The sequence below is a fragment of the Chroicocephalus ridibundus genome, chromosome 1 (genome assembly GCF_963924245.1).
Source record: "Chroicocephalus ridibundus chromosome 1, bChrRid1.1, whole genome shotgun sequence".
Classification (NCBI taxonomy): domain Eukaryota; kingdom Metazoa; phylum Chordata; class Aves; order Charadriiformes; family Laridae; genus Chroicocephalus; species Chroicocephalus ridibundus.
The window spans coordinates 32,442,426-32,465,550 of record NC_086284.1 but is presented as its reverse complement, the minus strand read 5'-3'; the positions used below and the strand labels follow the sequence as shown (position 1 = coordinate 32,465,550).

Sequence of the window (23,125 nt, the reverse complement as noted above, 5' to 3'; positions counted from 1 at the left end):
CTTAATTTTTGCAGCTTGGCAGACCCACAAAAGATGCGAGATCTCAGTTTTTGTATTCAGCCCTTTAAAAAGCATTCTCCTTATGCTTGCTGACTTCTTCATAGTGAGTGGAGATTTACCTACACACAGATGGAGATCTACAGGAGGAGTTACAGGAGTCTGAGAGCATGGAATCTTCCACCAGGAGCAAAAAGCCTACGCTGTCTGACCCTTAATGCGTGGAGAGCTCCTCCAAGAAGTTGAGGTTAAAAGCCAGAAATATTGGGAATTTGCTTTCACAAAGCACTCTGCCCTTGCCATTGATAAGGCAGAAATTCTTTACTGTGAGGGTGGTGAAACACTGGAACAGGTCTCCCAGAGAGGTGGTAGATGCCTCATCCCTGGAAACATTCAAGGTCAGGTTGATCTAGTTGAAGATGTCCCTGCTTATTGCAGGGCGGGTTGGATCTTTAAAGGTCCTTTCCAACCCAAACTGTTCTATGATTCTATGTAAGAAGAAATATTTAGGTGATCTAGAGATACTTGGGAAGTGGCTAAGGAAAGGTGATGGAAGAATGAAAACTCTGCTAAGAAGTAAAACATCAGACCTCTTTATTGCTGCACAGAACATCAAGGGGTGGAGAGCTCTGAAATTTTTTTCCTGAAAGATACTGATGGACAAGTTTAAATATTTGCTGTATAATATGGTGCATAAGCAGTAATGTAGGGTACTTGCCTCCCCCAGGAGATCAATTTGACTTTAGGACAGAACATGTTTCCATTGAAAATGGTCACTTTAACAAGAGAGGAGGAAATCTGGGCAGCGAGACCGTTGTTACAGTCTTACTGCGACTGAGGTAGTTGGAATTATGTGCTGTTGTGGTACTCCTGGATTTCGAAAGAACCTTTGGAAAACATTTCGTTACATTCAGTATCATTAGGAGCAGGCAACCTTTTTCTTTGGGTGAGTTCTGACTCATGAGAAGGCTTCTTTAAGACAGGTGCACCTGAACTGCTTTTGCCTTCCCATGAAGTGATAAATACCACCAGTGAAAAATATTATTAAGCTTTTAGGTAATTGCTGTGCCCTACAACTTGTCTAACACTGGCTAAGGGTGAGAAAAGGGATACTCAACTTATGTGCACCCGTCTGAGAAGGTGAAAAATCATGCCAGATCCTCTTGGCTGTCAAACTAAGAAGTCTTGGATTATTTTTCTGAAGGGGCACAGTGCTGCCTTTGGGCAGTATTTATGTTCCCTTCTTAACAGCAAAATAAAATGTTTATTAAATGTATTTGCTATAGACAAGGTCTTATATCTTGGTCTCTAACCTCTGTATCCATTCTGAAATTGTATTTGCAGTTGTTATCCATCAGAGCATCCTCTGATAAATTGCATGCTGTTAGGCAGTAGTGAAGATGCTTTACTGCTTGGTTTTTTGCATTGATGTTTTTTAGAATGTGTAAAATGACATAAGTCTGTGTCATTTTGCCAGCAAATGATACTAACTGTTAAAGAAGTTATGTTCACTTTTTGGTTTTTGTTTTGAAATGTAAGGTAAAAGTTGCTTTTGTCATTAAAGCTGTACACACATGCACACACCAGCTATATGTGATGTTCTTGGATGTCCCTAGGCGTGTACTTGCTGCTTCTTTTCTTGTTCAGGTTGGGTAGAAAGTAACAGTGGGGCTTGTTCTTAGGATTTCTTCCTTTTTTGAGAACACCAAGCATACTGTTATGCAACAAGCACATTGGCGCTTGCTTGCCTGTCATGCACAGATCACCTTTCTGTTCAATCCACTTCTATGTGTTTCATATTCTCGTGTCTTTTATTGCCTGTAAAAAATACCAATATTATGACTAAGGTACTCTTTTTCTAGCTCTAAGACCTGTTGTCCACTTTGTAGCCTTTCTTGTTTAAAGGAGTAAGGCTTTAGGGCAAGAAGCATCTGTTGTGTTGAGTCTTCTGCAGCTCTGATCTGTTTGGCAGAACCTAACAACGTAATTATTTCACTCTTAATTTAATCTTGAGGCATTTAACATCTGTCTAACAAATTCTTACCCTAGAGCGCTCACAGTTTACACTTACTGAATTAGCAGAAAGTCTACCTTACTTGGCCTCAGTGTTGAAGGGCACTGAAAATTCATTTTACAGGATTAAATTCCCAGTTACCTGCTTTAGTAGTTGGGGAAAGGGTGTGTTACAGCTCGCTAAATCTGGGTGCAGCAGGTTGTTTGCTAATAAATTCAAAATCATATAGAAAGTACAACAGAGGAGGTTTAAGAAAGGGTTATGAATTCCAGTTCTAGAGTGTTACTCTGTTTCATTTTGTAAGGCAAAAACTGCACTGTGATCTTGTCTGATGTGATTAACATGAAGAGCCAAGAAAACTTACCTGATTAGAATAACTAAGTAATATTGCCAAGCTTGTATTCCCAGAAGGTAGGAAAAAAGAGGCCATATGAGTTTCAGAGTTATGGAAAACACTGAGAAAATGGATGTTAAAATGTGCTTTAGGCAGTTTGCTCAACAATACATCAGGGAAACTTCCAAGTCTACATAGCGATTACCCGATCGCTGAACATATTATTTAATTGTAGAACCACTTATATTCCATCTGTATTTCTCAAACCCAATCTTTCCAGATGTCTCAGACCAGTTTTATAGGCACCAGACACATTAGGGAACAAAAGGCTTTCCAATATATACTCATATTATCAAACATAGTCACTAACTCTCACCAATATCAAATGTGCATCACATGTTAAATCCACGTTCCAATATTGAATCCTTTTGTCAGCAGTTTGTGACTTTCATAACTCACTTTAATTCTTCAGAGGTCTCAAATATTGTCAGTTTCTAAAGTTTAATAGTCAAAACTGTCAAGCACACAAAATATTTTCAAACAAAGTGATCTCTGAAGGGTTCAGTGTAATTATTTTTCACATGTTTTAATGAAAATGGCTTCACAGTTCTATGTTTCCTTTCCCTAACTGAGTCACTCTGAATCATGCTGTTGTGGGGGAGTCTGCCTGGGAATCCGGACTAGAATTACTTTTCAGCATGGGTTGGGGGATGGTGGCCGGAGGATGTCCCTTCCTCGAACTTTCTTAGATAAGAGAGGAATCCATGAATTGTACTCACTGTACTTGGACCCAAACCATGTTAGCTTTTAGAGAAGCAGGTTCAAGTATCCAGAGTGTCTGCCCCATTTTCTGCTGCCTTTCTTTCAGAGCCATTTAGAAGCGTCTAAGTCCTAAAGGGTGCAGCCGACAATGTCACAGCTAATTACTTTACCTGCAACGCATCAACTTCATGAAGCAAAGTGTATATTAGCAGTATTTTCTCCTTTTTGCTCTGAAGAATTTTTGCATTTTACTCCTCTACAACTGTTGAGATAGATTTAAACTTTATCTTGTAAACTGCTTTCCTCGAACTCTCCATACCCCCTACCATGCACACACAAAGAGCACATAATAGCTAGCTATTTGTATGCAATTTGAAAGAGCCAAGATAAACCCCAAAGAAGGAAATGCTGAAGGAATCATAAATAATATGTTGTTGTTTGCAAGGGGGGAAGGAAACTCCAGGAACTGAGTGTTTGAATATGATACTGGATCAGTAAATGACATGAAACAGATGTAGGTATTTATGGGAATGGTATACAGGAGATTGAAAGTTATTGAAATACCTGTTTAAGAAAAAGACTGAAACACAGTGGGCTCTAAAATCTGTGGTGAAGTCTTACAAGACGTTTCATTCCATTTCCAACATGTAGCTTTCTGTAAATTAATACTGAATTTTTATACTGAAATTTCCACGAACTTTTAAAATTTTCTCTCTCTTTTGCCTCAGCATTGTGAACTCATGTATCTCCAGATAACTGATCACATGTGAATAACAAGTGTTCATGATACCCTAGTTATCACAGGGGAAACACTTTCTGAAATTCTTATATCATGGAGTTAATTTATGTTGCTCAGTAAATCATAAGTGAATCATGCATTTCCTCCCAGAAGGAGTGTGTTTCAGTATTTTGGATTTTTTATTTTCTTTTGATGGTATATTAAACTACATAAAACAGGGGTAGAAGTAAAACTTTTGCTTTAGTCACCCTGTGAAGCGAGAGGGGAGAACTGTGAGAACTGATAGGAAAAGGGTTTACTGAAAGGGTGGATGGTTTGTCTTCACTAAGCAACTCTCTGTCCTGGCCCCTTACTAGTTGCTAGAATTCAGTAAGTAAAGATTTAAGATGTTTGGTTTGGTTTGGTTTGGTTTTTTTTTAAAAAAGGCAGTTCTGGAACCAACATTTTGTGTTGTGAGCTATGTAGTTAAAATGACCAGTCTGGTGATACAGGGCAGTGAACGTTTGGCAAAGTACAAGGGCTTGAGAAGAGTCTTAGTGAATTTAGGCAGCCCAATATTACACATAAATAAATAAAATATGTGCTTTGCTGGATTAGGGCCTAATCAAAGAATTGTCAAGTTGTTCAGACTTGTGCATATCAGCTCAGTCTGTTTATTTTTCCACATTTCCAATATTTTTGAAAAGTATTGCCCTGATATCAAACATGTGCAAGCCGCAAATTAACTTTCATACTGTATCTACAACTTAAAAGATTGTAAACGTATTGAAAGTGAAGTCCAAACCAGTCATGGCTTTCTTCCCCTTACTTTTTTTTTCTCAGAGATTGGCACTCAGAAATTCCACAAATACAGCCAAGAGAAGACACTGAAGTGGTTAAAGAAAAAGGTATTGGGTTTCTCTTTTGCTTTCAAAATTGCTTTATTTTTAAAATGAAAATGCTTATTAGCTTGTCCATATCTGCATTTGAGCCTTGTAGTGTCTTTCAGTTCAAGGTACGTGTCCTGTCCAAGAAGGACAGACGTCACAGTAAAGTTGCACTTGGGAATGAGATGGGGCATTAGTAAAATGACATGTTTGTTCCATTCCTCTTTCTGATGGGGCTGGCATGAAAGGGATTCATGGAGTGTGGGGAGGAAGAAGAAGCTGAAGTTCAGCTTATTTCTGTGTTGTGTAGGCTTTGCATAAGGTGAGGGGCTCGTCTTTTGTCCACTTCACAGATGGGCTAGACGAGAGCTTTTGCTGTTGCAACTGTTAAATTCTGCCGTGCTTTAAAGCTGGACAGAAATGCTTGGGTTTGTGCTACAAGTGGGTTTCCTTGTGAAGTTTTGGCAGTCTCCCAGAGTGGTCCTGGTATGGTTACTGCTATCTTGATCCAATCATGCTGTTCAAGTGGTGTGTACAGTATTCAGAAAATAAACTAGTGTTATAGTTGAGCTTCATGTGGTCTGTGTTCTGGTATAAAGAAGATGAATCTAATTTTACACACACACGTGCCCCTACTATGATGCCACTTTGAAGAAAAAGTTCATCACATGATACAAAGAAGCCTCGTCATTTAAATTAGTCAACCCAAGCACAAAATCTGGTCTACTTTCTGATGAGGCATGAGGATATCTGTTTTGCAATGAATACCTGCATATTTACATTTGAACAGGAACCTCTTTGTGGTGTTGAAAATATCATCTTCTGCCAGTTACCTCTCTGTTAGATCCAGTATAGCAGTGCCCTATAAAGTCCTTAATCTTTGATTTCCATCAGGATTGCCTTTGCAATCCAGCTGAGCTCAGGCATTCTCTGTTCTCCAAGCAGGTGTATTTCTCACCTGTATAATCACGGTTGTTGCATCTGAGTAGCTCATCTTAGGGTGCTGCAAAGCTGGTGCTGTGTTGCCAAGGCAACATGTTCAAAGACATGCTAGTTTCTTTGGGTTTTTTGAGCTCATATGCTAGTCATTACAAATGTATATTAAATTTCACCACAGTCCATAACTTGAGTGTTTTATATGCTTGAAACAAAATTACAAGAGCTTTGTCACTGCATTAACATGTGCATAACAACACTGAGGCAGACATTTCATTCTGTGGTTTCCTATAGGTCAATCAAACAGTGAAAGCACTTAAAGGCAACGATATATCTGTAGGTGAAAGGGTACGTGCAGCTACATTTATCAGCGGTAAACAGATCACAGATACTAAAGAAGGTAAGAAAACTAAACATTGCAATGAATTCCATTTTTGTGAAATCTCATATGTGGAGATAGAACACATGATTAGAATCTAAAGTGTATTGAAATTGGCCTTCGCAGTAAATTTTCCTTGTGCAGAAAATTCCATATGTGTTGTGACTGTATGCCTGGACTTTTCTGAGTTCTTCGGTATCTTCATCAGATGACATTGTAATTAACAGTAGGTCTCAGATGGGTTTCTTTTAGCTTCTCCTTAGTTCAAGGAGAAGATACTTTTCTCAGCAAAATATATGCTGAAGTGCTTTGCTGAACTGAGACTGGCTTGGACAATAGGATGCATGCTTATAAAATATGAGTATCCACCCAATAAGTGTCTCTGTATTAGAACAGACTTCTTCTTTATTATTATTTTTATTAGCATGCAAATGTTCTTCATAGAATTCTCCAAAAAGGGAAGGGATCTTAGGAAGTCATAGTCAGAGAGTAAAAGCTCCTGGTCCAAACATTACCGTCTGTGACAAATTTATAGAATACATAAGTGTATTCTATTGTTAATAAGGGCAAAAACTTTAATTATATGTGTATTAAATTGCCCTGAAATTGACAGCCCTGGTACCAAAAGGTCTGGAGTGATCCTCTTTGCTTCTAGTCCCCTTTTCCCTGGGGAGGGCAATGTCCTGAATATTACTGGCATATGAAGTTGTGTAGAGAAACCTGAAAATGTGGAATAAATTCTTTGAATGTTAATGAAAATTAAGAAAAGTTGAGAACAAGATGAACAAAAGCAAATTGTTTCTTATTACAAAGACATTCAGAAGTCTGCATGCCGTTGAAAAATAAGGAGAAACAAAGCAACTTGCTGACGAAGTGGAAAATGAGTTACCAAGTAATGATATCAAAGGAAACAACATAAATGAGATTTAAGAGGCAACTAGACAGTTTTATAGAACAGAGATTGTAAAATATGGTTTTTAAAAAGAGGCAAAGCTGCAAAAGTTGAAAGTGACTTTAACTTTACAGTAGCTTTTCATCCTTTTCCCTGCTCCTATTTTTTTCAAGAAAGGGAAAATTGTCCTGACAGCAACCATTTTGACTTATCTCTGAAATTTGTAATTAAATAGCTTATCTGCAGTGTTTTTTCCACCTTCCTCCCTACTTATAGTAACATGGATATAATAGTCCTTTAAAAAACCTTTTTTAGATTTAAAAGAGCACGATTGAAAGAGGGAATACTGGGGGTTAAAAGTAGGTAAGTTTTGGAAGCAGTCCCACTGTATGTAGCAAGGTGAATGACAGGAAGTCAAATGGACCTTACTCAACACTTATTTTTAATAAGACTAATTTTCTTGTCTGATCCTTTCACTGCCATGACAGTGCAATTTATTTCTGTGGAGAACTGCTTTCATAGGGGTATTGTGAAATTTCAGTACCTTATAAATAGATGGGTGTATGTAGTTAGCATCTACAGATGTTGTAGGGCAAAAATCTGTGAGGATATAATGAGGGCAAATGGAGAAGGAGGGGAGGTTTAACATGTAAGACCTGAATATTTCATTCAGAAGACAAAGAAGGGAGGTGCACAAGTATTCCTGATGTTTGACAGGAGGTTAATAACAAAGCGAGGCTAGGGTGAGAACAGAGACTCCCTAGAAGGCAAACAGTGGTATTTTAAAATTGGTAAAGGAAGTCAGTGAAGATTGCTTCAAGGCAGAAATGCAAAGAGAATGGATTTTGTATTTAGTACAAAATCATAGCAGTTGGGTTGGACTCACCATTCAGTGTTATAATGCAAGCAGTGAAAGATGGGAATATTTTTCTTAAGCGATGAATTGGACATATTAAGTGCTGAGGTGAAATTGTCTTGGATTGGAATTATTTCTTGTTCTCTCCTGACCCTAAAGTGGGCTTAGGGAGTGACAAATCCTTGATGAATCTAGGCACTGGAGGAAGAAGTGCAGATAAGAGATACTAAGAATTTGATGTCAGTATAGTTGAAATGCACATGCTGGTGTCAGTTTCTTAATGCTTTCTGCTTCGATGCCAGTTTGCATTGGGCTTTATAGGTTAAGTTTTGGTGTTTTTTTTTAAAAAAAAAAAAAAAGAGACTATCTCTGGTACAAAAGACAGTTCTTTACCACCCTGAAGCTAGTTTACCACATGCTTCTGAACTGTCTAAGTGTGCAGCCTTGTGAACAGATAAAGCTGACCTGTTGTAGCTGGAATTCAGAGGCGAGATTTTAGCTTATTGTCTGTCTGGCAAATACTTCCCGTTGATGGGTGCAGTTTCTCCCTAGCAGCCCCAATAACGGCAAGTTTAAAAGATCCAGCCCATGATCAGTAAGTGCTTGTGTAGAAAGTGAACAGAAAAGATCTGGTTTAGGGCTTCATGTTATAAAAGGGTCACTTTTTTTTCCCCAGTCTCTCAGAACGATGTTTATAGCAGGAATGCCCTGTACTGAAAACAGCTTCTAGTAGTTCATATTTCCACAGATCATTATCCCGTCTTGCCAGTGATGTTTAGATAGGCCTTGGCATTTTCTGTAAAGTACTGAAATTAAGTACAAGACTTTGAAATAGACTCATTGTCTCATCTAATTGTTTTCAGTTGAAGCCAGAAAATGTACTTTAGTACTGAAGGCCTTGCCAAATAATTGTAAGATCCAGATGCTTTAAAATTAATGATTGCGTGTTCTGTTGAGTCAGCTTTTTACTTTTGCAGGTTTTTAAAATTTAATTTCTTTGGAAAAATACATGATATCTAGTATTCTCAGAAAGTGAACAGCTTTTGTAAAGTACATACAGCCGATATTAATAACATGTGCTGACAAAGTGAGTGTAGTAAGTCTTTACTTTTTAAATAAACCTACAAGTGTCATATAACATAAACTACTCAACACAGGGAACCATCACAGTGTATCCATTAGAAGTCTCTTACTATTAATTCAACCTTATGATTTATGGTAGCGCATGCAACATGGCTAAGGCAACGTGACTGTATCATGAGAATGTTCTTTTTCTTCTCGTTTCCACTCTGTGCCCTGTTTCTGAAGACTATGTACGGTATGCCCATGGGTTAATATCAGAATATATTCCTGAAGATCTGAGTAAGGACTTACTAAAATACTTAGGGTAAGTATTGTTCCTGCTAGCTGCTAGTTTTATATGGAATGCGTTAATGTCCTTGTGGCCATTTCTGTTGAATACTGCAATTTGTTTGTCAAGGTTGCAATGAATGACACAATGAGATTATATTTGCCACACTTTAAATTTGAGTATTTCAAATGTAGATTATGTCTTTCTGGTATTCCTATGATGCTAAGGACCCTGGGCTGGAGGAGAGATGTAATATAAAAGTCTGATACATCTGTTACCACAGTTGCATTATGAAACCGTGAGCAATGTATCCCATTTTAGAGCAAGGCAGGGAAGGAAATCCAAAGAGTTAAAGCAGTTTGTCCAGAATTGTCGAGCATAAGCAGCAGAGCCAGGAGTAGAATCCTCATCCCCAGTCCCCTTTTCTTTTCCCTATTCACTCAGTGCTGCTGGGATTTGATTTCACATATCTAACCTGTATTAGTTTACGTTTAAATCTGGAAGATAAGCCATCATACTCATCTTGGTGTTCCCTGCCAGCGTCAGACTTTGCTTGGAGCATCACTGGGACCCTGCACCTGCCCCTCAGTTCAGTTCTTTTCAAAGGGTTCTGTTATGATGGACTATGGAAAAACATGCAATTTGCAGCTTGAAGTCCCATAGCTTAACAATTTCATTGAAGAGATGTTATGTGCTTTATAATATCGTCTTACAAATAGCCAAGGTTTTCAAAAGCAAGGTGGAGTTCTCCTGTTTTGTTGCCAGATCGAAGAACTTTTTTAAAAGAGACAATGTTTCTGTATGGTGCCTGGCTGTTTTACTTATCTAAGTCAGAAATACAGAGTCCATGAACTGCTTTTTTTGCAAACGCATGCCACGTGTGAGCAGCTGATAACCAAAGCAGCCTTTGTGGGGAAGGAATTAACAAGCTTTAAGTTGCACAATCCGGCTGCCTTAATTTATAACTTAAAATATTTTGTTCTACAGACTCCCAGAACTTAAAAGCCCAGCACCAGAGCCACCGCTGAAGGTAGGAGAACATTAAGATATTGACAGATACATTGTGTTGTAAGCTAATTTCTCCGAATTATAATTAAAACTAGGCTAGGCCAAGCACTGGGAACCAGTACAAAAAGTAAGTTGGCCTTGAGAAAAGCCAGTCTGAAATAACGCAAGAAATTTACAGGGTACTTCATATTTTTCAATAAGAAACATTTTGGTTGGTGTTCCTGTTTGAAAAGGGGAGGGAAAGAGAGAGACATATTTTATGGTTTTGGTCAGCAGTGTTTTCATACGTATTTTGCTTATTTAGTTTTATTGAGGTTGATGAGACAATATGACCTCATAGGGTTTTTTTCATATGTAATTTATGAGGACCCTGAAAGGGACCTCCTGGGTCATGGATTCCCAGACAACCATGTTGGATAATCTCTTATACACTGACCATTCTTCACTGTAAGTCTCATTAGGATTTTTTATTTCCATTACTTCTCTTGGAAGACTGTTCTATAACCTCATTCCTCTGATGCTCGGAAACCTTCCTGTAAATTCCACCTTGAATTTATTCGTGGCCAATTTATTCCCTTGCGCTTTTCTACTAACATTATTATTTTGGGGTTTTTTTAATTGAAGTGGCTCTTTTCCCTCCCTAACATTTGTTCTCTCAATGTGTAAAGGGAAAACATATATCCTTCCTGTTTTCATTTTGTGAAGCCAAAGTTGGTTGTGTAAGATGGGTTCTCCATTCCCTCATCATTGCAGGAACATTTCTTTACACCTATTCCAAAATGAGTTCAATTGTTTCAAAGCAGGTGACCAGAATCATATGTAATTATTCATGATAAAACCTTTACCGGTACAATGTGATGGTATTCTTCCCTTCTTGTCTTAAGTGGAAGTACTTTATCTCATTACATCTTAGAATCCCATTTACCTCTATTACAGTGTGATGTACCAGATAGTCATGCTCTGAACGGTTAGGACACACAGTTGTTTGTTTTTCTCCACTGCAGTTTTTAGTTGATCAGCATTCAGATTTACGAGAAATTCATGCAGTTAGCTGCTGTGTACATGACCTTGCACTTCTGTAAATTTCATCTGTTTGTAATGTTTCCAGTCTTGAAAGTTCTCTGGCTTTTCCTTCCCAGTGTTAAAAGCTCTTTAGGTGTTCATACTGCTACTCAGTGGTGTACGTTCAGCAAATGTTAGCATGCTGTTATCTTTATTTAACAATGAATGAACATTTTGAATAGATATTGATCATGATGCTCCAGTAATCATCTCCATCCAATCCAATGATATCCCTTTCTGCATTATTTACCTTTGTTTCCCTTTTAGCCAATTTCTTACCTACCTTAAAATTCTTATGCAATCTTTGTTTTCTATGATTTCAGTTGCTTAAGCGGCACCATAAAAAGTCCTCTGGCAATGCTTCACATTTTCTGTCTGATAACACATTTTCTGTTATCTTTGAGAAAAAAAAAAGATAAGTCAGTAGGCGCTACCTATGTTTAGTTTTCGTTTACTCTGTATCTTTAACTATTCTTCCTTCTTTCACGTTTTCCTCCTTAAATATAGATGGGTGTTTGGCTATTCTGCAGCAATATGGTCCCTACCTGATAGAACAGTTGCCAGGTTTTGCCTCTGGGCTTGTGATTTCTGAGACAGTCTCCCAACAGTGTCAGCATACTGAGTTTTACTTCTATCTTGAATAGAGTGATTTCTAGTCTCTTTTCTGACCCTATGTTTAACCTCTTCATCTTTATTGAAAACAATTTACTGAGGCAAAGGATTTATTCCGTTTTGGGGCTACACATAGATTAGCTTTAATATCTATCCAATCCTTACTGTATAGCAGCTTCACTTTTTCTTTTTTGATTCCCTTTTTGCCTCTGTGGCTAAACAACCTTCTACTATTTGTTTTAATTTCCTTTCCAAGGTCTAACTCAGCTTGACTTTTTGGCAGTTCTCACTTTATCCCAGTATTACCTGACCCCTAAAACAAATCTTTTTTTTTTTTTTTGGCAGTCTTTTTTTCCCTGTTCATTGTAGAATTCTGCTTACTCCTAGTATCTTTATTTAAGTATGTGTGCGTCTGTGTGAGCAAGGGGGAGCATTCATGTAGTTTAGTCTGAAAAGCTTTTTCCTTCAAGATTTTTCACCTTGTTTGAAGTAAAAGATCCAAAATCACTTCTTCCATATTTTTCTTTTACATTCCAAGTGTCCTCCTCACACATCAAGTCCTTTTGCTTTGGCTTAGAGAAGTAAGGCATACGGTCTGCAAAGTTTGCCCCTCTAGAATCAAGAACCCCACTTTTGATTGTCCTTTCCATTTAATTTAATTTAAACTGAGGCGCCCACCTCAGTCTACTGAAACTAGGTTACTTACGACACTGACCTTTCCTGCAACGTCCCTGTTACTTACCGAAGCAAAGTCTAAAATAACCTCATTTCTGGCTGGTTCAGTGACTGTTCTTTTAAGCAGTATGTCAGCTAGCACATGGAGGAATAATTGGGCCCTACTGTTATTAATAGCATTTGTTCTCCAAAGTATATCCATGGATATAAGTTATTTCCATGTGGTTGGACAGTTGTTCTGGCTGCACAGTTACTTGGCCCTTTGATTCAGTTAAGAATTATCTTTATGCATTGTAAGAAATATTAAACACACATCAGGAGCCAACTGATATTCATTAGCCATATAAGCATGTTACAACAACTATATTAAACTACATGTGATGTACATTACATATTATGTACGAATAGCTTTTATACCATTGGGATAGTTCTGAGAATCTATTTTTAAAAATAGTTTTATTTCGGCAGTTTGGTTACAGAGGAAATGAGGCTTAGAACTGTTCAGCTGTTGGGCAGTGAAATCTTGCTGAGGATCTGATTAATTTCCAGAGCACTGACCAGGGTGTGTGTGATGTTTCTGTGTTTAAGTCTTAGCAACTTCAAAGATTAAAATGCTCCTATATTTCACAATCTCAGAGGAGCAAGGCAGGCTTGTGCACTGGAACCTCTAGTCTCCTTCAGACCATTTTTATTCACTTGCATTGACATTTCTTTTCATGAGGGCAAGGTGTATTGACAGACATAGTACAGGATTATTGCAAATAAAGAAGGGTCTAACATGTATTTCCTAACACATATTCCTATGTATCACATATTTAGAAATTATATTAAAATAAATTCTGAAGGGAGGAGAGATTTAGAAACTTCAGTGGTTAACAGAAAAGCTACGACAGATTCTCTCTCTTTTAGTACAAGAGTAAACTGGGTACAGTCTGGACTCTGTGATTTAATGATTAAATCAAAACTACGTATTCTTTGTATTAATTGTAAGCCATTGATCTTGTGTTGTAATTGTCATACTGTCCAGTTTGTCAGCATAGGGAGTCTGGCCATTGGCAGATGATGACAGACATCTACAAAGAATATGTAGGCTCTGCTACAATTAAACAGCAAATGTTTTGCTGAAATGCAGACATCTTGTTAATAAGTTTTAAAAACTTGTTTATCAAATTCCAAAAAGAGGAGAATAGTAATTATTCATTAGATTGTCATTTGAAAATGTTATCACAGCACAGTAAACAGCCTCCTAGAGAGGCTGATCCAGATCCCATTGAAATCAAAAGAAAAGGCTGCTGTTGGATCTCGTTCTAAGAGCTGAGAAATCTAAGCTGCAGACCTGGCTTCTGTGCCAAAGAGAAGGGGGTGGGGGGGAGAGAGAGAGATCACAAGCACCATAAACAAAATGAATAAAACAGGATCTTAAAATGTGTGGTACCATCCAAGTTGCTTGCAAAATCACTCTCTTTGGCACAAAAACTAGGAAGGCCGCAGTTTAGATTTCACAGGATATTAAGGACAGGGTAGTAATATCAGATATATAATAATAATAAAAATACAGTGTTGTAAAATACTATATACTTTTTTTTTCCCTTTTGGAAACATACCAGGAAGTTTTCACCTTTAAACTAAACACATGCTCACAGTTTATGGAAAGAAATATTCATTCTTACGGCCTGATCATGTGAAGTGCTGAGAACCATTCACTTACATTATTTCTGAAGTTAGAAGGCACCCAGCACACGCAGTATCAAGCTTCTTAACATACTGTTGGATTCAAGCGATGAAGCAGTCAGCAGAACTATGTCAGTGTTTCACTGTTGCCAAACTGTAGAAACTAATTACTTCTAAAGCTTGTGCACAAACAGATAATAGACTAGATGACGATCCACTTGTGTTGGCAGATAGCAATTACACTGCAGTTGCTGTGCAGTTCCATGACACCATGGGGACCAGAGTCTGGTCTGCTCCGTAAAAGTTTTCTAAATAGACTCTGACACCAAAGTCACAATCATGGAAGTTAAAAGCAGGATTCAAGTGATTTCTAGAAGTCATTCTTCAGAAGGCTAGGAAGAAGAAAATGCTTCCCATGACACTGAATGATCTCTTCAAATACTGTAGACATGGTATATATTCCCATGTAAAGAAGACAATTACAAAGAGAAATCTTCCACTGTTACTGCAGATTCTTCAGTTGATTGCCAGTCCTATTTTGCTGCTATGGTTATGTTATAAAGCCAAAGCCTTAAACTTCGATGTGTGTACATCATAAAAGTGGTTGACAGAGCAACTTCCTCACTCTAATATTTCAGAAAAGGAAATTATCAGATGTCCCTGTGGAAGCAGAAGACGACTATACTAAGTTTAACACCAGCAATCCGAAACCCAAAAAGGTAAGCAAGCCTTGCATTCATTCATGTTTTACTAAAGCATAGATTAATATCCAACATTAGCACAAACTGACTATTTTTCTCTACCAAAACACACCAGAAAAACAAATACAAGATGGCAGATGTCTGTAGTTATATCTCCTTGAACTTTTCGATCAAGTTTAATTTAATTTTCATAGTCTTAATGTCCCATTCTGAACTCTTCTCTACTGTTACTGTTTGACTGTATTTTATCAGTGAACCTCATAGACTTGGACATGTGTTAAGGTGCTCAGCTAATGTTTGCAAAGCTCTTTGAGATCTTTAGATGAGAAATCCTATGGCTTAGTGATAGCAGCTGTTAAATTTCAATTATTTGAAAAGGAGACAAAGATGGCAGCATTCACTTAAATTCCAAGGGATGCTAAGACAGTCTTTGTTTTTACCTAGAAGTATTGCTTGTGCACTTACTTATGTCAGCTTAATGAAGTTAAATCAACACAGAGCTTGCTGATTGCCAGCTGCAATGCAAGTTTGGAGGCCAATTCAAATCTGTGTCCAGTGGTGCCTGCCACTGTACTATTCCTAGGAGAGCAACAGAGATGTGAAAAGAAATAGATTCTGTGTGTGCCAAAGTTGTGAGATTGCACTGGCTTATTTCTCTGAACACTAAAAGAGAATGAATCCTTCTCCAGTCCATTGGGAACTGAAAAGGCCCTCTGTGCTGGTCTTGTGACCTCCAGACTAATGCTGACTACTCTTTATCCCTTTGCAAAGAGAAGCAGCTGGTGACAGATGCATTCCTTCCTCCCCCCAACACATGCAGAATTTTTTGTATTCAGGGCACATGCTAGTTTTGCGGTAAGAGGAGGATTGCCCCCTAAGTGAAGGTGATAAATAGTTTAAAATACGCATCTTTCCCTTTTTCCCCCATTATGTACCTATAGCTTTTGAACTGAGCCTAAAGATAGAAATAGACTGAGGAGAGATAATTCATTTTAGCATTAAATATGATATACTTCTGAAATAATGAAGCACATTGATGAGAGAATCTGGGAAAGAAAAGATAGCTCTTGGACTCTGTACAGTATACTACACTTTTTTAAATACCTTGGCAGTGTTTTTGTTTGTATAGTAACACAGACAATCATACTGTTGTTGCATATCTCCATCCTATCCATTACTTTCTAGCCGATCTCAAGTATTGTAATTGTGAAGTCCTGCAGACTGAGGAGTATCATAAATAAAGGTCAATGCAAAGTTTTCTTAATAGGGAAAACAGCTAGAGATTTAAAACATAACATTTTAAAATGTAAGAAAGAAAAGAGGTCAGCTCTATAAAACATGGCTCATAAAATGTGTTTTAGGTGTAAAAGTCTGGGAAGTTTTCCCAGTGGCCTCGAAGTGCTTTGCAAATGTTAGTTACCTTCTTCATTCTTAGTTCTTCCATCTATTTTCCCTTTATTTCACTGTGCATAGAGACTTTGATAATAAATCTGTGTGAATTATTCATCATCTGTAATGCAAGGTTGTAATTCAACCTGCTTGACAGCATAATCATGCGATTGAGTTGGAGGGTACAGTATGCATCTGTTACATTGCATGCATTATTCCTCTTAATGTACACTCAGGGATTATCCCAAAGTAAACGTTTGAGTTGGGATACCTCATTCTGCAGAAAGGAAAGATGTTTCATCTCCTTGTCCTTGTAATTGATTCACTGTCTTTGTCTGAGGTTAAGTAATTCGTGACAAGTATTTTTCTGTTTGAATAATCTCAAATTTGTTTAGTAAGGTTTTTCTCCTACAATTTAAAGCCTGCATAACATTATCTTTACTGCTGTGTACTAAAAAAGCAATTCAGCTTCTTGCTTGACTTCTGTATTTAGGAGTTTGTATCTTATACTCCCTTCCTATGGAGATGCTGCTTAACTTATTCTGTTTATCATTTCACTGACAGGCAAACAGCAAGATGTCTGCAGCACAGAAGGCTCTGGCCAAAGTTGATAAGAGTGGAATGAAATCCATTTCTATGTTCTTCAGCTCCAAACCTAAAGCATCAAAATAAAGACTTGTACTTGAACAATGGTTATTTTTATGTTAAGATAAAGATGTCTCCTGGTGTTATTTGTTAGTATAGTATCTGCAGGGCATGTTTGCGTATGTGGTGGAGGGTGATGAAGAGATCTGTGAGTGGGTGTGAGACAAAGCTATTATGCCTCAGTGGGGCGAGGCGGTACCGTGCAGATGTTCCAGCCTGGGTCAGGAAGGTAGCCGAGCTGCATTAGCATGGTCCTGTCAGCTGAGAAGCAAGGTTTAGCATAGTACCATACTGTACCGCTGCTTGTTCTAGAGCAAGCTCAGTCAGGGCCACCACAGAGTTTTCTCCATTGCACTCCATTCTGGGCTGGAAACATGCCCTCCTTTGAGGTTTTTAAGGAGAGGTTTTTTTGTTCGTAAGGAGCATTATTTTTTGAGACTTTCTGGAGATTTTTACCCGGTATAACACCAGAGTAGGATGACATCGTTGGATTTTTATGTTGACCCAAATCTAATTGCTGATGTAAGCATTGCCGTTGGTGGCAATTTATAGAGGCAAAGTTAGTGACTATATTGGGATTTTGGTTGTTTTGAATATGCTGGAAACAAATTGCAATAAATGTCAATGCGCATGTAATGCAATAAAGTGCTTTGTGTAACAAATTTGTGCTTGTTGTATTTGCTGTATGTTTCAAGAGTTAGATTAGGCTTCAGGACATTTCTTAAGGGGGTTTGGTATTTTCCTGTGTATAAATTTTAATCCTTAAAGAATTACAACATCACTTTGGGCTTACATGATAAATCTCTTAACACATAGCAATATAGGGGTATTTTTCTGTTCAATTCCAAGGTCAATAGGTCCTTACGAAAAAAAATCAGCGAAACATTTGTTTAAAGGCAAAACTGGGGCTTTTAAAGAAGCTTATTTTCAGCTGGATGTGTAATTCAAAAGCTTAAGTATGAGTGTCTTGGATAAGGTTTAGTTTTATGAAGTTTTGCACAAGGTAGTACTGTTACTTAAAACACACTACTCACTCTTGGGTGTGTTCTTCCCTCATTACAGAGTATTGCTATATATTCAGAGGGATAGCTATCTGCTATGTTGCAGTTTCCCTGATTCACAGAATTGAAAAAGAGATGGAGTCACTGCATAGGTGTATAGGTCTAGTTGTATAGGTTTGTGTAGGTCTAGCCAGTTCTGGACAACACTGACTCATAGTTTCATCCACCAGTTGTTGCGCTGAGCCATTACTGTGAATCAGCTGCAATGTGTGTTTTAGAAAGACACAATTTAATATACGCCATTCTTTGCTACTTCAGCTCAGTAGAGAATCTGCGAATCTACCTGTATCTCTCGATAAAGGGGAGTTTCAGAGAAACTAGGAGTTTCTTCATTTTTGGTAACTATGCCATTTTTCCACTTCAGACTTACTTGCTGCTGCTTACAACCCATGGATTACAGGGGTGTCTGTTAGGTTATAGAGCTCTGTGGCATTCTCTTCCAACCAGAAATGAATGAGAAGCCTTGCTCTGTGTTGCAGTTGTCATTGTAGTTGTAGTTTTTTTGCAATTTGTAGTTTTGCAATTGTTGTTGGGGTTTGTGTGCCTTTCAGACCAGTGGTTTTTTCAAAGTGTCGGGCATAGTTTGTAAATGGGGAAGTCAGTATGGTTGGAATTCCACATAGAGGAAAATATTCTGAAATATATGGAATTATTATCCCTAATTACAGAGATATTAATTTAACAAATGTGAATGGCCTCCCAATAGCGTGCAGTTAATGTTCCCCTGTTCTAAAAATGTTTGTCTGAAGCGGATTATCTGAAAATCAGCCCATAGTACCAGTGTTTGAATGTAGGTTGAGACGTGTGTGATTGAGATGAAGAGACTTCATTGATTTTTTTCAGTTAGAATCTATTATCCCAGGCCATTTGGTGCTTTAATAAAATTCCAGTAATGAATGTCAACTTTCTGAGACAGTATAAGGAGGTGGGGAGCAATAGGGGACAAAGGAAAAAACCCAGTAATTGCTACGTGGAGAAATTCCTGTTATACCACACTGCCTTGTTGTTCAGCTGTCTTTGGCAGAATTTCACCAGCCCTATCAGTAAACTTTCCTTTTCTGACATCAACTATCAGACAAGTTTAAAAATTAATAGTAGGTGTCAATGTACGTGACAATTTCTATGGGCACCACCTTTAGAATTGCCGTCTTGGTTTTTTCCTACCTTACTTGTCTGGGCTGTAAAGGAAGACCAGCCCTGTAGCAGCACCAGTTGGTTTATCCAATGGGTCCTTGCTATGGTGGTTGGACACTTGGTTGGTTGGACTCGATGATCTGAAAGATCTCTTCCATGCGAGACAATTCTACAATTCTGTGATTGGAAAGAGCTAGCATTTGGTGAGCCCAGAATGAGCAATTGCAGTCATGAAGTGAAGGGTTAGATTTTGAAAAATATTCAGCCTAGCCCAGCAGTTTGACAGGCAACTCCCAGCTTCATATCAGTAGGAGAAGGGATGCACCAATGATGGCAACTTTTGAAAACCACCACTCAAAGTGCAGGATAATGTTATGGAAAAAAGAAAGAGCAGGCACGTACTATCATGTCAATGGAGAAGTTTTGTGCAGTCAGCACCATCTTGGGGAGTATTTTGGTAAATAAGAGGAAAGGAATTGTGTATCTCTTAATTCCAAGAAGATGTGAGGGCAGACAAGCATGGGATGGATATTTGAGTGGAAAACCAAGAGTGGGAGAGGGTTACATTAGAAACAGGAACTATGGGGTAGGACAGATGCATGGCAGAAGCTCTTCTTCTGGATATTTACATCTGTTAGTTTTAGGGCTGTGGTTTTTAGTAGTTCAAAAGTTTTGTGAAATAAATTTTGGAAATGCGTCTTTTCATTGACTGAACAGTTCAAGAACCTTTCTTCTAAGAAAACGTCCCAGTTTCTCTGGTCAGAATTTAGGACAGGAGGAGGACAATTCTGATCAAGATGGGAGGCCTTTGTGCTGACTTCTGGTCTGGGATACTGACTTTTTTTTTTTCCTTCTCTGTACATGATTTTCACATCTGCCGCTGCACTCAAGGACTAAGTCTAGAGTTCTTCCTCTGTGCATAGATGCGGTGTGCTTTTGTGTGTCGCATCTCGACTTCATCTGTTAGCTATGCCGTAACTTACAACAATAGTAATTTTATTAGTGACTGGGCTTTTGCTTGAGCAGGAATTGGTGCATGACAAAAAAAAATAAGCCATTTCCAAAAGCCATTAGAGCTTTCACATGAAAACAAAAACTCTTTTCCCTTTAGGAAAGAATGAAATACATTTAGTAACTTTGAAACTTCCTCAACATGTAGCTGTAAGAAGTTATGAAGAGCATGTGGTGCCAAATACATAAAACAATATTTCCTACCACAACGAGGATTTAAATATAGTTACTATGCCTGGCCAGCAGTAGCAGTAGGTCATTATGAAGTGCTGCTTTGCTATTTCTTCCTTGGTTAGCTTAGTATGAAACAATATGCCAGCACCGTTGTAGAAATGTGGTCTTACTTTACTTCTTTTTGGCATTAACATGCCATCTCTACATGTTCATGTAAATATCTGACAAGTTGTGATGCATTTATAGTTGTTGTTTTGGGATTAAGCAGCTCTTACGTTTCCCCTTTTTTAGACTTCACATTGCAAACGGATTGACAGCAGTGGGCACGGAAAACTTAATATGGAAATACCAGCACTGACTTAGGGATGTGTAAGGGTTGGACTTGCACATCATTTTCAGTCTTAAGTAATAAACTTAGTTCTATTTGTAGAAGTGACAATTGGTGATTTGAATATTTGCAGTGGAAAAGGCATAGTTGGCAGGATTTGCATTCAGATCTGAAATTTTTAGAAGAGTTTAGTGATGCTTGTTTTCAGGTGTTGACTTGCATCTGATGATGCTTTTTAGAGGAGAAACTAAATGTATGGATGCTTATTTGAATAGATTACTGTTTATGACTTGGGTTTTCTCTTTCCTTTTCAGATGCCTGCGCAAAGACGTGCAAAAAAGAAATGAAAGGAGCATAAGGAGACTTGCTAATATTATTTTAACTTGCCATAATCTCAAAGCAGCTTTTAAAGGCTTTTTTTACGCACTTTCTGAAAATAAATGCTTGAAGTTAGACATGCCCTGTTCCAAGAAAAAGCAAATCTCAGCAGATTAACATTGTTAAATATGCGGTGTGTTAAACATACACTGCTTCAAATTTTATAGCTTATACACTATTGGTCTATCGGGCCCTTCCAGGAAAGCACTTACGAGCATGCCTAATGTTAAGCACATGAGCAGTGATCTTAAAGTCAGCAGTGGTGTTCGTGTGGATAAGTGCTTTGCTGGATCAGCGCCTAAAGTCCTGTTAGGTGCTGAGCATCCTGATCCATATCCAGCAAAGCACTTAAGTCCATGCTTATCTTGAAGTGGAAGAGCCAGTCTTAACTAATATTTGTGCATTAGTGTTCACCATAAAATCTCTCTTGGCACAATGACTCACATGCTTAAAATTAAGCACCTGCCTAAGTATTTTGCAAGGTCAGACCAACAGCATCCTTGAGCAAGTCTTAAATAATTACTTGATTTTGTATGAACTTTCCTTTTTTGTACTCGTTTTTTAACAGTATATGATTTTAGTGGCCATAATTACAAGTTTTAGAAGGTGCATAGCAAAATATGTTGTCTGCAATTTTCTCCTTTCTTCTTCAAAATCTAGCCAAATTCAGCAAGATGGCCTTTTTGGACTTGGAGTCCGATGTTCAGACTTAGAATCATCCAAAATGAAAAAAAAAAGTTAACTCTATTTTTTAATACATTTACATTTTTGGAAATTATTTCACTGAGTGTGATTTAAATGGTTTTGCCCAACCCTGACCTTTTACCCAGAAGATGTCACCTGGCTCTGGTTGTGTGGACGGTTTGACTCTTGAAGTCCTAAAGCTTGAGGTAGGATGTGTGTTCAGAAGGGCAGATGGAGAAGTTGTATTGTGAGTTTACTTCTTTTTTTTTTTTTCTAAGGGGTTGAAGCCTTAGAAACATGTATGCAATAACATGTACATTTTGTGTTGAGAACTAAACCAAACCTATTGAATCCTCCAAGTAATAAAAAAAGACCTAATTATTTATTATTTTTTTTAGTCATGTAAAAGACACTTTTTGTGGAGTGAACTTCAATGATAATGTCAACTTGAGTCTACGTAAAACACGCAAAAGATGGATGCTAATGAGGTCCTGATCTGTGTCCGATGCAGTGTCATGTTTTCAACTGAAATACGTGTTTATCAAATTCCCATTAATATCTAACTCTTCGCTACAAAAGTTTTAAAAAGTTTTAATTGGCAAGATATTGAACATAATGAATGTGTACTTCTGTAATTTTTAGCTATGACCCCAGTTCATAGACACCTACAGCAAATGGCTAAAATGTGTGTGAAGCTCAAATGTATTTGAAGCATTCTAGGTAAGAAGTTCAAAGATATTTTGCTTCCACTCTGGCAAATTCAAATCAAACGAGAACTCCAAGAGGAGTTTCTTAGGACAGTGCTGAAAACTAAGTTCCAAGACAAAGAGTCAATAGCTTCTTCAGCTTTCTTTTCAACTGATTTTTATCAGCTCTTGTTTCAGAATATGAAAAACCTGAACTGTTAATCATTTAGAAATCATGTATGAAAGGAAATGAATGCTTATTTTAGAAATTTGCACTGAGTTCTTTTTGTTATTTTTACGTGTATCTGGTTAAGCGATGTGCACTGTCCCTTTTCAAGGAACAAAAATTATTTTAACATAGTTTTCTAGACAGTACTGCAAAAATATTATGTGGGTCCAAGATGAAATTTCTATTTTTCTATCTTATATTAAAAAAAAATGGTTGATGTATGAATAAGATTATATATTTCAGTAAAGTGTTTTTTGTATGATTTTATTTTTGATTCATGTACAAGAAAGAAATAAATACCTTTGGAATAATTTCTTGATTATTACTTCATTAATTTCAGAGAGAAATGCAAAGAGCATGCAGTGCAGTCGGACTACTAATACTGCTAGCCTCCACGGGCTTGTCGGTAATCCTTAGACTGAGTGGAAGGAAATGATGAATCCTGAGATAGATGCGAATCTAAAAGTTCATTAAGACAGATTCAGCGAAGCAATTAGGCTCGTCCTTGAAGACCTTGCTGTACAGATGTTCTAGTGAAAACCCATTTCTGG

General features: G+C 37.7%; 1 protein-coding gene across 3 annotated transcripts in view; it reads left to right on the top strand.

Moving 5' to 3' along the window:
• Window positions 1–22,740, top strand: part of RNASEH2B (ribonuclease H2 subunit B) — a 44,356-nt gene extending 21,616 nt beyond the window's left edge. For 2 of the 3 annotated variants that reach the window (XM_063333794.1, XM_063333786.1), the window contains exons 6-11: window positions 4,669–4,733; window positions 5,943–6,048; window positions 9,084–9,162; window positions 10,114–10,156; window positions 14,793–14,873; window positions 16,809–20,903. In XM_063333794.1, coding sequence (XP_063189864.1) covers window positions 4,669–4,733; window positions 5,943–6,048; window positions 9,084–9,162; window positions 10,114–10,156; window positions 14,793–14,873; window positions 16,809–16,916 — 482 coding nt within the window. In that variant the 3' untranslated portion in view covers window positions 16,917–20,903. The other variant, XM_063333803.1, reaches the window with a different exon arrangement.
• The last annotated feature ends 385 nt before the right edge of the window (window positions 22,741–23,125 follow it).